The sequence below is a fragment of the Ovis aries genome, chromosome 4 (assembly GCF_016772045.2).
Source record: "Ovis aries strain OAR_USU_Benz2616 breed Rambouillet chromosome 4, ARS-UI_Ramb_v3.0, whole genome shotgun sequence".
Classification (NCBI taxonomy): domain Eukaryota; kingdom Metazoa; phylum Chordata; class Mammalia; order Artiodactyla; family Bovidae; genus Ovis; species Ovis aries.
This window is the reverse complement of record NC_056057.1, coordinates 28,334,955-28,350,260: the sequence shown is the minus strand read 5'-3', so window position 1 is coordinate 28,350,260 and position 15,306 is coordinate 28,334,955. Positions and strand designations below refer to the sequence as shown.

General features: G+C 38.5%; 1 protein-coding gene across 20 annotated transcripts in view; it reads right to left on the bottom strand.

Moving 5' to 3' along the window:
- HDAC9 (histone deacetylase 9) overlaps positions 1 to 15,306 on the bottom strand; it is a 1,063,328-nt gene that overhangs the window by 293,126 nt on the left and 754,896 nt on the right. For 15 of the 20 annotated variants that reach the window (XM_042248291.2, XM_042248295.2, XM_042248293.2 and 12 more), the window contains 1 exon segment: positions 13,691 to 13,871. In XM_042248291.2, the coding sequence (XP_042104225.1) occupies positions 13,691 to 13,871 (181 nt within the window). 20 annotated transcript variants of the gene reach the window in all.

Genomic DNA, 15,306 nt, shown 5'->3' with positions numbered 1-15,306 from the left:
GCATTTTTAGATAGATAATTCATTTCAGCAGAGGTTTCAATTTTATCAGTGAATCCACAAAATGAGCTCTTTAAAGTGTGACTTTATTTCACGAGTAAGTCTCGCCATAGTTTAGGTCATGTTACATCTGTAACAAACTGAAAGTTTCCAACTACTTGCCTATTCATATGCTTATTAATTCCATCAAAGTTGTGCAGAAAGAGTTTCTTTTCTGCTTACTGTGTTTCTCTCACAATTTATGTCAATCTGTAAGTAATACAGATATACAGTTTTTAATGATGCTAAAGCTGAAACTCCAGTACTTTGGCCACCTCATGCCAAGAGTTGACTTATTGGAAAAGACTCTGATGCTGGGAGGGATTAGGGGCAGGAGGAGAAGGGCACAACAGAGGATGAGACGGCTGGATGGCATCACTGACTCGATGGACATGAGTTTGAGTGAACTCCGGGAGTTGGTGATAGACAGGGAGGCCTGGTGTGCTGCAATTCATGGGGTTGCAAAGAGTTGGACACGACTGAGAGACTGAACTGAACTGATAGTTTTATAATATTGTGGAACATTTGAAATGTTTCTTTAAAAAAATAAGTCAGTAGCAATATCTTTAGTAGAAATCACACAGACACAACAAATTCTGTGTTTATCATGAGTTAACACATTTCATGTTTCAGAGTCTTTGATGTGAAAGATTTCATACACATTTGATGAAATGAACTGTTAGGCATATACAAAGTAGGGCTCTTTAAAGCAACAAATTAGATGATAATTATTATTTAAAAATTTCCATCCTTAACCCAATTCCTTGGGGGGAAAATATGTTATTTACAAAATTGCCTGATGTAAGAAATTATTTAATCAATGAAATATTCCAATAAATTACCATCAAAATACATTCTCTAGAGGCATAGAATGCAGAAGAGTCCATTATAATAACTTTCTAAATATCTATTCAAGAACAGATAAGTACAAGCAATTAGTGTTATAAAGTAGGTTCAATTAATGCATTTTACTCTCCCTTACATTATTGTGTTAGAGGGATGTTATTCAAGAGGGGAAAATATGTGTCCCTGAGTGTATTAAAATCATGCAGAATGACGTGTATTTTGAAACCATGTGGCAAAAATTATGTCTAAGAAAAAACTATTTTGCTGGTCCAAATAACATCCACTTCTTCCTATTAACTGAAATATAGCTGACATATACAATATTACGTTAATTCCAGGTGTACTACATAGTGATTTGACATTTTCATATACTGCAAAATGATCACCACAATAAGTCTAGTCAATATCTGTGCCCATACAAAGCTATTACAATTTTTTTTGTTTGACCAAACCACACGGCATGCGGGACCCTAGTTCTCCAACCAGGGATCAAACCTGTGCCCTGCAGAGGGCAAGCATAGTCCTAACCACTGGACCGCCAAGGAAGTCTCTATTGCAATTCTTTTACTATATCCCTTGTACCTTATTATTACGTCGCCATGGTTTATTTATTTTATAACTGGAGGTCTGTATCTCTTAACCCCCTTCACTGATTTGGCCCAGCTCTCCAACCCCCTTCCCTCTGGCAACTACACAACTGAGCATGCTGTCACTTAGTCTCGTTTTGTTTCTTAGATTCCAGATCTGGCTAAACAGACTTTAGTTCATACAGTATTTATCTTTGTCTGACTCATGATGCCCTCTAGATGTGTAATACTGATTCTCAAGACACAAATGGCTTCAGAATCCCTCCACAAGCCCCCAACTCTCACATTTTCATCTTCAGGGCCGATCTCTTGAACATTCATCTAAATCGCCCATCTAAAATCTTCATTTGGATGTCTCCTAGTTTTCATAAAATAGGAATATCATATTTGAGCTCATAATCTTAAGCTTCACATACCGTTTCTCATTTCAGTGAAAGATATCAGCACCACTGCTCATGTAAGAAATCTTGCTGTCCTCTTGACACTCCCTCTCCAATAAACCAATAAGTAATGTCTATTTTCCCCTGGAAGATGCATACTCACTCTCTTATCTCCAATGCTGAAACCATACAATCCAGGGTACTATTATCTTTAATCTGAACTCGAGATAGCCCTGTAATGGCTATCTGACTTTCATTCTACTCTATTTGCCACTTACGAGAGTCGCTACCTTTGCTTCAGTCCTTTGGTGACTTCAAAGATGAGGTTAAATTTCTCAAGGCAGCACAGACACGCCTGTCTCCACCTCTCCAGCTTCATCTCATACTTCCCTGCCTTGATCTTTATTTCTCCCACAAAGGTTTACTTTACCTTCTAGTTTTCAAAAGACTCAAAATCACACGTGCCTTGGGATCTTCATACATGCTCTTCCATCAATGCCACAAATTCTGCTTTCTGGCCCCCTTAACTCAGCTAATACCTACTCATTCTTCAAGGTTGTTTCAACGTCACTTCCTCAGTAAAGCATTCCTCAGTTCAGTTCAGTCACTCAGTCATGTCGGACTCTTTGCAACCCCATGAATCACAGCACGCCAGCCCTCCCTGTCCACCACCAACTCCTGGAGCCTACCCAAACTCACGTCCATCGAGTTGGTGATGCCATCCAGCCATCTCATCCTCTGTCGTCCCCTTCTCCTCCTGCCCTCAATCCCTCCCAGCATCAGGGTCTTTTCCAATGAGTCAACTCTTCGCATGACTTCTGATCTCTAAATTACATCTCCAACTATATGTTCTCATAACATCTTCTTTGTTACATTTAGTACAATTCTATAATTGGTGTATAATCTTGTTAATTGGATATTTTCTTTACTATCTGTACAACACAGACTAGAGTTATATTGTTTACCTCTGAACTCTTAGTGTCTATAAATATGTTGGGAAAACAGTAGATTCTCAAGTATAATTTTAATAAATGAGTGAAAAACATGAATAAATGAATTGATGGAATAACTAGGTCAGATATCTCCATCCATTATAAAAACCTTTCTTGATGAACCTACTTGGTGGACCTCATTGGACTTCTTAAGTTTTTATAGACTAATTTCTTTGTACTACATGCCTCATCTTCCTCCTGGTGAAAATGAAGTGAAAGTGTTAGCCGCTCAGTTGTGTCCTATTCTCTGTGACCCCATGGACTGTAGCCCGCCATGCTCCTCTGTCCATGGAATTCTCCAGGCAAGAATACTGGAGTGGGTTGCCATTCCCTTCTCTAGGGGATCTTCTCCACCCAGGGATCAAACCTGGGCCTCCTGCATTGCAGGCAAATTCTTTACCATCTGATCCAGAAGGACATCTTATCTTCCTACCGGTAGGTGCCTCTAACACAAGCATTTATTATACTCATTATATTTATACATGGAATTTTACACAAAAAACAGATGAATAAATATGTTTAAATAAAGCCAAAAGAGAGAAAAGAGGAAGGCAGGGAAAAAAAAAAAGTAAGCAGGCATAAAAAGCAACATTCACAATATGATGATACATTAGACAAGTCTGCACAACTCAGATATATCAAGTATTTATGAGTTGCTATTACATAACAGGAACTGTTGGACATATTTTCTATCAGTTTTGTACTGCCTAGAAGATATATTAATAACATGGAAACATAAAATACAGCATTTCCCTCATTTTGAAAACATATTCTTTAAGAATAGAGATTCTAATCATTTGGTTGCTTATTTTTTTCACTATTTCATCTCTTGACATATCTGACTTCATCTCCATAGTAATCATTTCTCTTACAGCAACAATGTCTCCATCAGCCACTGCCAATATATATATGAAACAGGTTATGGTAGCTGAAAATTATTGCCAAGTATCTGGAGATTATAATACAAAGTCCAGGAGCTCTTGGAAAGACATTCAAATTTAAGAAAAAATAAATAAAAGTCTGGAACCCCAAACCTCCACCTACTCATCTTAGTGACGTAGCAATGAAGTGTTAACAGGTAGACTGCAAGGTGAGACTTAACCTCATCTTTCATCTCCATTTCTTTCATCTTTTTTCCCCCTTTTTCCCCTCAGAAACAGAAACTTGTAGGGTGAGAAACAAGTCTGCTCTTCTCTTTGGGATTCACATAGAAATCCACTTTTCTTTGACCCTTTAGCCTGTCTAAAGACAGAGATCAACCTGTCTCTTAATCAATGGGACAAGAGTTAAAGCTAGGTTTTGAGAAAATAAATAAAATACACAAAGGAGTCTTAACATAAACCTTTACCTGAATTTTAAACCCTAGTTGTTTATTTTCTGCTAAAAAAAAAAAAACTCTTAAATTTTTTTGATTTTTTTTTGTAAGCTTGGACTTTGTGCTTTCTATGGCTTTCCGTTTTATTAAATAAGGTAAGTATGTAAAGTACACAGTGTAGCATCTTTGCCTTTCCTTAATCATTGCATATAGTTTCTTTAGTTATAGAAAGCATTCATTTCTTTAGGTTTATGCTCAGTCTAAATGACTGTGGGGCTGAGTCCACATTGGTCTATTAGGAAAGCTGAGTTCAGAATCCTTCAACCTAAAACTCCTGATCACAGCTTCTTAAAATTCAACTTCATATTGCTTTTCTGATTAATGCCTGAGGTTCCACACCTTCCCAAGGATTTGCTCAATGACACATACTAAACATCTTGCAGGGCCAAAGGATTGAACCAAGAGCTAAAGCACAGTAAATACACACACACACACACACACACACACACACACACACACATATAATAACTTTCCTAAAGGATGCAGGTTCAGTAAACAGTCACTGAATGCTCTCAATGATCTAGGTATCAGAAACTTTAATTTATTACATTTAACTTATGACCTAGCAGTAAAGGTAAGGCATTCACAAAGACAGTTATATGACACGTATGTTTAAAACTCTGTATGGTAGGTAAGGAAATTAAAAAAAAATGGGGCTGAGAAGTCAAAGATGACCTCTTAAGAATTTTAAAAAAAACCAAAACTTTAAAAAATGGATTCCAATTGGTAGGATTACTAAAATGGATAGAAGGAGTTACTTTGAAGCAGGAGTCATTTCTAATAACCTCTAAATCACATCCAGAACAGCTATTATACTTTCCATCTATAAGAGAAATCTATCCATAAGGTTTATAGTTCTAATCTATTTATACGGTTTATCTTGTCTAATTTTTCCCTATAACTATACTCTTTATATTATAACACCTGAATTATTTGTTATAATATCTTTTAACAGGAACACTGAAAGTGCCAGATACTACCTTTTTAATTATGTGTAAAACTTGATTTGTTCAGCAAGCAAATGAAGTATACAAAAATAATTGCTTAAAACTTGCTAAATTGTACCTCTGAGTACACAAGGAGCATTTCTAGACTTAGAGATTTGTTTGTTTATGTAAATCATTTCATCAGCAGCTAAGAAAAGGAAGGGGGTGGAAGAAATTTCACCCTAGGGCTTCTAACTACACTATATGAAAGCCTATTAGAACCTGGGAATTAAATTAGGTGTTGCCATTCACTATATAACAGAGAAGAAGCTTCAGGTGGTATGCAAGATGGCAAAAAGTGTAGTCAAACACAATTCACTACGTATTTGCTGGTAAATATCTGGAAAGATGTTTCTATATTCAAGCTTTCAAGAATGAGTGAACACAAGGGAAACCATAAAAAAAAAAAAAACCCTACAGACTAGCAGAAAATGTTTACAAACCATACAACCAACAAGAGAATAATTTCCAAAATATACATACAGCTCAATAACAACAAAAACAATAAAAAATGGGCTGAACCCCTAAACAGACATTTCTATAAAGGAGACATCCAGATGGCCAAAAGGCATATGAAAAGATTCTCAACACCACTAACTAATAAAAAATGCAAACCAAAACTACAGAGAGGTATTACCTTCTATCAGTCAGAATGGCCATCATCAAAACCCTACAAACAATAGATCCTGGAGAGGGTGGAGAGAAAAGCGAATCTTACTATACTATTAACGAGGATGTATATTGTTGCAACTACTATGAAAAACAGTATGGAGGTTCCTTAAAAAATCAAAAAGAGTCACCATAGGATCCAGAAATTCCAGTCCTAGGCATGTATCTGGATAAAACTTTACTTTGAAAAGATACATGCACCCCAAATGGAAAAGGAAATGGCAACCCACTCCAGTATTCTTGCTCGGGGAAATCCCCTGGACAGAGGAGCCTGGTGGGCTACAGTCCATGGGGTTTCAAAGAGTTGGGCACAACTGAGTGACTGAGCATGCATGCACTCCAATGTTCACAGCCATGCTATTTACAATCGCCAAGACACAGAAGCAATCTAAATGTTCATCAAGAGACAAATGGATAAAGAAGATGTACTGTATATAGAGACTTCCCAGGTGGCACAGTGGTAAAGAATCGACCTACCTATGCAGGAAATGCAAGAGATGCAGGTTCAATCCCTGGGTCAGGAAGATCCCCTGGAGTAGGAAATGGCAACCAACTCCAGAATTCTTGCCTGGAAAATTCCATGGACAGAGAAGCCTGGCAGGCTGCCAGCCCATGGACTGCAAAGAGTCAGGGACACAACAGAGCACACACACAGAGACAGTGTATATACACACCATGGAATTATTGCCCAGCCATAAAAGAGAGGAAGGAAATAATGCCATTTGCAGCAACATGGATGAACTGAGAGACTGCCATACCAACTGAAGTCAGACAAGGACAAATATCATATGTGTCACTTATACGTGGAATCTGAAAAGTGATACAAATGAACTTATTTACAAAACAGACATAGTCACAGCAATAGAAAACAAACTTATCATTACCAAAGGGGAAAGATAGGAGGAGGGATAAATTAGGAGTCTGGGATTATCGGATACAAATTACTATCTTTAAAACAGATGAAGTCCTACTGTACAGTAGAGAAAACTAAAATTCCATTTCTTACAATAAACTCTAACAAACAAGTCAGAAAACATATAACTGAGTCACTTGGCTCTACACCATAAACTAACATAATACTGTAAATCAACTATACTTCAAAAAACTCTTTCTTAAAGTTTGAGTGAGCAGGAAAAAAACAAAAACAAAAAACTGGGCCTGTGAGAATATGCTACAGAAATACAAAGGAAACATAATTCCTACTACTTAGCTCAGTGAACTTGATTCACTATAGGAAGCAAAATAAGATTTTAGAAATTTGGGGGAATCCTCAAATGTCAGAAGACATTGGTCCTATAAAATAGGAGCCAAAAATAAAAAAATAAATAAATAAAATAGGAGCCAAGAGCTGAAAGGAGAGACCAAGGTAAATTAACGAGTAAAAAGATGCATAAAGTAAATGAGGATGGCAAGAGAAATAAAAACAGTGGCAAAATTAAACTCTACTTTGGAGGCAACAAAAGAAGAATTCAAATTTCATAAAAAACCAGATCAATGCCATTAAATAAAAATTTAGATATGTTCAGAAACTATGGAGATCAAAGAATAGACAGTGACTGTTCTCAAGGAGGGGATCAGATTAATAGAATAATTGGAATAACTGAAAAATTTATCCATAATCGAAAGAGACATGTACATGAGTATGTAACTGCAAATGCTCATAAGAATGATTTTATTTTAGATTTATTTTGGATTAGTAGGATGAAGAAAATATACCGTGAGGCACCAGAAAAGAATGAACAGGCTGCCCACAGAGGAACACATACTAAGGTGGTCCAGACTTCTCCTCATTGCTAAACTTAGACCTCTCCTTTTAAATATTAAATGCTTGAGCATTTAACCACATTTCCAGATTTTTCAGACAAAAAAATGTGTCCCAGTAAATCTGTGTCCAAGTATATGTGAAGGTTGTAGCATGACTTTCTCAGGTATGAAAAAGCCAAGCAATTTTTTTCTTCAAAAAAGATATATACATATATGCACAACTAACATATATTAATATATATTTTTAAAATGTTATTATATAAGAAATAATTTATAATACAACATATATGTGACCAAGTTGATTTAGTCTCCTAAATAAAAAAAGATAGCTATCTTATCATCTTCAGTGAGAATTAGATAGGCAAACATTGGGGTAACTTTTCAGGAGAAATTTCAAGCACATATATGAGGACAGTAACTTTTATCTACCCAAATGAAATTAATCTCTGCATTCCAATACAGGTGGTAACATTAGTTACTCTGAGATGTCTTAAAACACACGCACACACAAACACACATGTATTTACAGACGTACACACACATGCAGACATGAACACAAACATTTAACTTTCCTTCACTGTCAGAGAGCGGCACACAGAAGAGGAAAAATACTGGAAATAAACGCATATTTTACTTATGGTTTTCTCTGGTGATAGAGTAACAGGTGATTCTCCCCTTACAGTTTTCCAGACTTACGAAATTGCTTCCAACGAACATTTTTTAATCAAAAAATATAAATGTCACCTCCAAATTTCATCTAACATACAAATAATCTTTTTTTGTATAGCTGCATGGAATTCATGTGCCTTTACTCTCGTTTCACTTGCATATTCATTTATTATACAGTAAGCATATACACCGAGCACCCTCCTTGGGCTAGTCAGGTACCGCAGTGCTAGGGTCAGAGAGAAGAGGAAACAAAATCTCTTCCCGCACGGACAGCCCATTTTAACACAATCCCCAAAATAAATCAATTACAACCTTTGAGGGAAAAAAAATCCAGTTATGAGGGACCATCATTGATCTAATTTGGATTTAGCTGGCCAAACAAGGCTTCCTGAAGGAAGTAAGCTGTAAACTAAAACCTGAGGGATTAACAAGAGTTTGCCTAACTTGGGAACATAGCTTCATTAAAAGCAGAAACACACAAACAAAAAGACAGAGCAAAGGCCACTTCTGCTATTCTCACACTTAAACATTCAAACGCATTCCACTTTCCGTTGTGATGCGCCACCCTCTAAATGTCCATTTAAAAATTCTTTTAACTCTTTGTAATGGCTTTCACAAACACTGCTTTAGTTGGAGCACTACAATTCTACTTCTCATTAGACACTGACTAAAAAAAAACTGATGGCATAAAGAAAGAATTTTCACAGATTATGTAAAGGAACCTAGTGCTGGGAGAAAGAAGAGCTTAAATGGTACTGGGTGATGGCGAAGATAAAAGTCAACCAAATGTATCTGCTATTAAATTCAGTATCATCAAATTCCACTTGGCGTAAACTAGCAAAGTGGCACAGTTGGCAAAGAATCCACCTGCCAGTGCAGGAGACAAAACAGATATAATTTCGATCCCTGGGTCAGGAAGATCCCCTGGAGAGGGAATGAATGGCAACCCACTCTGGTAGTCTTGCCTGGAGAATCCCATGGACAGAGGAGCCCAGTGGGCTGCAGTTCATGCGTCGCAAAGAGTCAGACACAACTGGGCATGCGTACACACACAGAGCACAATTGTATCATCTACCCTCAAAATCCTGTTGGGAGCTGTGGCCAAGCCTCATTTCTCTCAGAAACAGCTGAGCAGAAAGGAAGACTATGGCAGAGAAAATGACAGGCATTGCCCTTTCCTTAGCCATCAGAATTCATACAAACACCATGCCTTGGCCTTAGACAGAATGAAAAAAGTACTCCTTAAATTCAGTATGTAATAAACATTGAATATTATTACTTATGGGGCTTCCAAGGTGGCGCTAGTGGTATAGAACCTGCCTGCCAACGCAGGAGACATGAGACACATGGGTTCGATCCCTGGGTCAGGAAGATCCCCTGGAAGAGGGCATGGCAACCCACTCCAGATCTAGCCTGCAGAATCCCCACGACAGTGGAGCCTGGTGGACTACAGTCCATGGGGTCGCAGAGTCGAACACGACCGAAGTGACTGAGCATGCATGCATTATTACTTATATTCCAAAATGACAAAATGCATTTGAATATGTGGTCACCTAGCTCTACGACACACATTATTCCTTGGCACTACAGAAGCTAAGTGACCTCCCTGGCCATCCAGAAATATCCTCAGCCAGGCTCTCCAGAGGGCCAGCAGGGAGGGGTGCCTTCTTAGTCTGTTTCTTGGTCCATTCAAGTTCTCACAGGAAGCAGACTAGAGACTTCATCTTTCAACAACTGTCTGAGTTTAGACATTTCCCCCTTGGACCACTGCTTTGTTCTTTAGAAATATTAGGGTGGTGTGACTATCCCTTTGGCTGTTGAGGATTACATGGAAGGTAAAGGTTTGAATGATGTGCCTTAAAAACTGTGTGAGTTTAGTACAGAATAACTTCATAGTTGTTTCAAAATGTATAGCCATTACAGAAGGAATTTAAGCAAACTGCTTAACTTTATAACCTACTCTCTCTCCCTTACTTTCTAGTGGAACAACCACTGAGTAAAGATTTATAACTTTCTTTGGGAAACAAAAGCTAAATATTCTCAAAGAACATGTTACTTCAAAGTGACTTAAATGTTACATTTTATTTTTATTTTTTGATGTATCTACAACAAATCAATATTAAAAAGCCAAAAGAAAGGCTCTTAAAACATAAGAAAAATTGTTTTCAAACATATCACAAGTGAAAGCCTTAAGAGTTCTCCTCTAAAGTAAGAGATCATTAGAAATATAAAGATGAATTTTGAGATCATGTGGACTGTAAGAGTATGCATGTTACAGGGGAAATTTAAGTTTGGATTAAAGCCAGAATAATATTTGGAAGAGCAGAGTGAAGATAGTGCATTTCATTTCCTTTGGATTTGGAAAAGCACTAAATGAAAGTCACTAATCAAATATATATTTTTAGTCCCAGTGACAGTGGAGGAGCTATTAACAGACACATAAATTACATAGTTTGCACATTTTTAAAAGAATATTTAGTATTTTTATCTTAAGAATTTAAGTGTCAGGATGCAACATTCTTAAAGTAAATAAGACAATAAGGTGTTTTCCTACTGAAGTATGTAACTTTGGAATCATTTAGTCAATCCTTACAGAGCAATAATTGCAAAGTAAATTTCACTTTCAGTATTTTCATATTTGACCTGGTAAATTCATAAGTGTTTATGATTTACATGTACACATTATGTATACTACTACTACTACTACTACTAAGTCGCTTCAGTCGTGTCCGACTCTGTGTGACCCCATAGACGGCAGCCCACCAGGCTCCCCCATCCTGGGATTCTCCAGGCAAGAACACTGGAGTGGGTTGCCATTTCCTTCTCCAGCTTTCCTTTAAAATTGGAGTAAGTTACAGTTCAGTACACACAGGCAAAGTCGTATCCGACTCTTTGTGACCCCATGGACTGTAGCCCATGGAATTCTCTAGGCAAGAATACTGGGGTAGGTTGCCATTGCCTTCTCCACATTATGTATATATACTACAAATTAATATTTGTCAATTCAACTAAGATTTATTGAAAAATTACTAAGTATAAAATTCTGTATTTTTAAAAATGCAAGTTTACATAACCTCTCATTTAGGCCAGAAATGTGCCTCATCAGGTAGCTAAACAGTAAGGAATCCAACTGCCAGTCCCAGAGATGCAGGAGATGTGGGTTTGGTCCCTGTGTCTGCAAGATCCCCTGGAGCAGGGCATGGCAACCCACTCCAGTATTTTGCCTGGAGAATCCCACAGACAGAGGAGCCTGGCGGGCTACTGTCCTTGAAGTCACAAAGACTGGGACACTACTGAGCATGCCTGCACACACACGTGTCTCATCACATACATTAAACATGAAAATAAACTCACCTTGATTCCCCTATTTGTGCTTGGAATATAACTTCTGATAAACACTAGGGTGTTGACATTATGGCAAAGAAGCTAAACATGTGAAATGACCCAGTTTCCAGTTTGAAGGATTTGGTTATGTTTATGTCATGCTTGCATTATTTGGTTTGCAATCCACTCTTTCACCTGATTTTTTTTCCCTAATTTTTGTCTGTGCTGCATGGCATGTGAGATATTAGTTCCCTAACCAGAAACTGAATCAATCCCCCCGGGAGTGGAGGCACAGTGTCTTAACCACTGGACTGCTAGGGAAGTCCCTGGCCTGATCCCTTTAAGACCTACAAACCCTGTTCATTTGCAAAAACATGTTTTTCTCAAACTGGTAGGATCATTCTAATATTCAGAGAAATTGTTTCATTCATATGGAGGGAACATACAAAAGTAGAGGAAACCACAACATGTCAGGGAAGGGTCACCTCTCTTAACCAAGGAAAGAAATTATCAGTAGGGTTACAATAGTGGACAGCCATGCACATGGAAACAGCATCACAAAACTTGATAATCAAGCTTGCTTTTAAAGTAAGGAAATGATTTGGAGTGAATGTAACTGGCATTCGAATAGGATGTCTGTGTCTCTGAAAGCTTATGGCTGAATACAAAACACTCTCAGTAAAAAGAACTGAGAAATAACGAATTCTTAAAGGCTACTGCTCTGACTACCTACAAAAAGTATTTCTTTACATCATGTATCTGACTATGAGCAAAAATTCTCTTAAGACCAGGGATTGAACGAGGCATGACTGATCCAAGCAGCTTCCGCTGACCCTGGCTACAGTCCTGGGTTGCCTGGGATACCAGGACAGGTCTGTTTGTCCAAGAAATAGAAGGATCAGAAACAGTGGCTAATGTGGTGAGAAAAATATATCCAGATATATCCAGTCTGTAGCTCCTAGTATGGAATGCTGGCTTGTGGTGTAACACATTATAAAATGTAGCTTCTAAGTATACTTATCAAAGATGTCTGTCAAAGTTAAATAACCTGGTTGTTCCGTTCATTGACTTTTAAATAAAAGATGATATCAAGGCTTGGGAATGTGATTTCAGAAAAAGCATTTTAACTTTTCCAAGTACAAAGGGTTGCCTGAGGTCACAGAAGCCACAAAAACAAACCCTGAATCCTAAAAATTGAATCAAAAATAAATCAGATAACCTGTGAGAGACTCTAGCAGAAGGTACATGTGAATTCTCCCCTTGAGGCATCCATGTTATGAGCCCTTAGGGCTAGAAGATCTTTCATTTCATGGGCCACAGTTGAGAGCATAGAACAAGAATGGGGCTCAGCAGACATAAAGGAATATTTATCCACATGCATATTTAGGGTACAGCTCCTTTGTGAGAGAATAGTGCCCTTTTCTGCGTGTGTTCCAGACTTGACCTTCCTTTGGCCTTGGAATTATCTGGTTTGTTTTCTTCTGTAGCCAGGTTCTGAAATATCAAACACAGCTGTAGGCAAAGGAAGAGGGTGATCAGATAGCCCACCCATCGGTGCCATAATAAATGGAATTGGAACTGATGTATGTAGAATTAAACAAGGTTTGCCTTGGCACCTCTGTCTCCTATGAGTCATTTGTATGAAAAGCCAGAACAAAACAGTGAAACAAACACAACAGCAAGAAAAACAAACTGGAAGGGGGCACTCTTTCGAGTTGAATGAAGTCAGCATCATAAATTTCCTAGGGGCCACAACCACTAGAAGGAAGAGATGGTAAAGAATGTTGAAGGGATTTTTGGTTCCAAAAGGGACCCATGCACCTGTTGATGTGTTTTCCAGCCCCTGAATGATAACAATTTATGAGGCTATTAATACTAAGCCCAAGATTTATCCGATGTGCTGCTTTGTCTTGTGGCCAAAACAACCTCATAAAATGTGGGTTGCATTGGGTTAAAACGGAGCATTCTGCCCTTGGAGTTATTCTGAGCATTTAAATCGCTTAATCCTGCAAGAACAGTGCATTCAGCCTGCCTATTAGGGAGAGTCTTTGGGGATTCTCACCAGTTGCAGAGCCCGGCCGGAGGGGGCGGTCCATTGCTGGGTGAGGTAACGTGGAGGCTGCGGGGGAGGAGTGGGTCTTGGAGAGCAGCCGCTCTTTCTCTAATCCCTCCATGCCCACAGCAGCCAGCTGAGCCTGGCGCACGGAGACTGCACGTGTGTGCTGGGGCTCCAGGAAGGACTGCTGCCAAGAAAAGAGCAGAGAGAGAGAAACATGAGGCCAGCACGCAGGGAGACACTGAGAGCGACATGTCAACAAATTAAGTTCATCAGGTCAGAGACATAATAAACGGTGTGAAGGAAAAAAAATAGAGAAAGGGAGAAAAAAAAAACACGATCTAGTCAATAAATCCATTCAACAGATGTTTTCACACTGACGGCCAGGGCCTGCCTGCCTGGCTGAGGAGGAGGTGATGGCAGGAGGCCTGTCAGTTTGAACTGATTGAAAGAAACAGACCTTTAACCTCAAGAGGAACATCGACGTAGACTCATTTCCTACCTTGATACCAATGTTTTGAATACAGCCCTGGAACTGTTACAATGGCAAAGTGGTAGAACTAGTCAACTGTTTTCAAACCACCACCAAGACTCAATTTTGAAAACCCTATCCTGAATTCACTTCAAGTAATATTGTCAGTGAGATTTACACGAGCCTAAATGTTGCCAATTAAATGCCTAGATTTGACCACTTTCAGTCTTCAGACTGGCTTCCCCAGTGGCGCAGAAGGTAAAGAATCTGCCTTCAAGGCAGAAGACCGGAGTTCAATCACAGGGTTGGGAAGATCTCCTGGAGAACGGAATGGGGACCCACTCCAGTTTTCTCGCCTAGGAAATCCCATGGACAGGGGATCCTGGTGAGCTGCATTCCATGGGGTCACAAAGAGTTGGAGATGACCTGACCGAGCGACTAACACACACACGTACACAGTCTTTGTATAATCGTATAGAATAATGACTTTTTCATACGCTGATGATATAATCCCAATACTATAAAAAAACTGTTTCCTTAAACAATATTAAATACAATCTCAGTATGTAACAATATTGTCATACTTCATATGTCTCAACTTATCAAAGAGCCAGAATTGGAAGCTCCTGAAAGATTCATCTGACCTATTCCTCTGTCTCCAAAAGAGAGACAATCTCTAAAACAGAGACAGGCACTATCTCTGTTTAACTTAACTAAATTAAACTACAGTTTAACTATCAATATTACACCCTAAATAGGTCCTCTCGCTGCAGCATCAGGGAATTCATAACCTTTGTATTGATTTTTATGTTTCCTGACTTTTCTATATTCCAAATAAACATGAAAAGCAGCTCAACAGTGATACAAAAGATGTTCACCTCTCATGCCATGGATAAGGAAACTAATGCTCCAAAAGGTTAACAAAGCCTTCTAAACACATGACCAATTTCTAGCATTTTAAAAATCTACGGGCTCTTCCGCTTCTTCAAGCATGTACGGTTTCAAGACTGGAAGCAAACGTCACCTCTCCTCAGTCAAGCCCCAGCCTAACCTTATTGTTAGGATGGTTGCTCCTCATAGTACAAGGCACATCCTTTGAATCCAGAGTATTCATATAATGAGAATGCTAACAAGTCTAACTACAGTACAA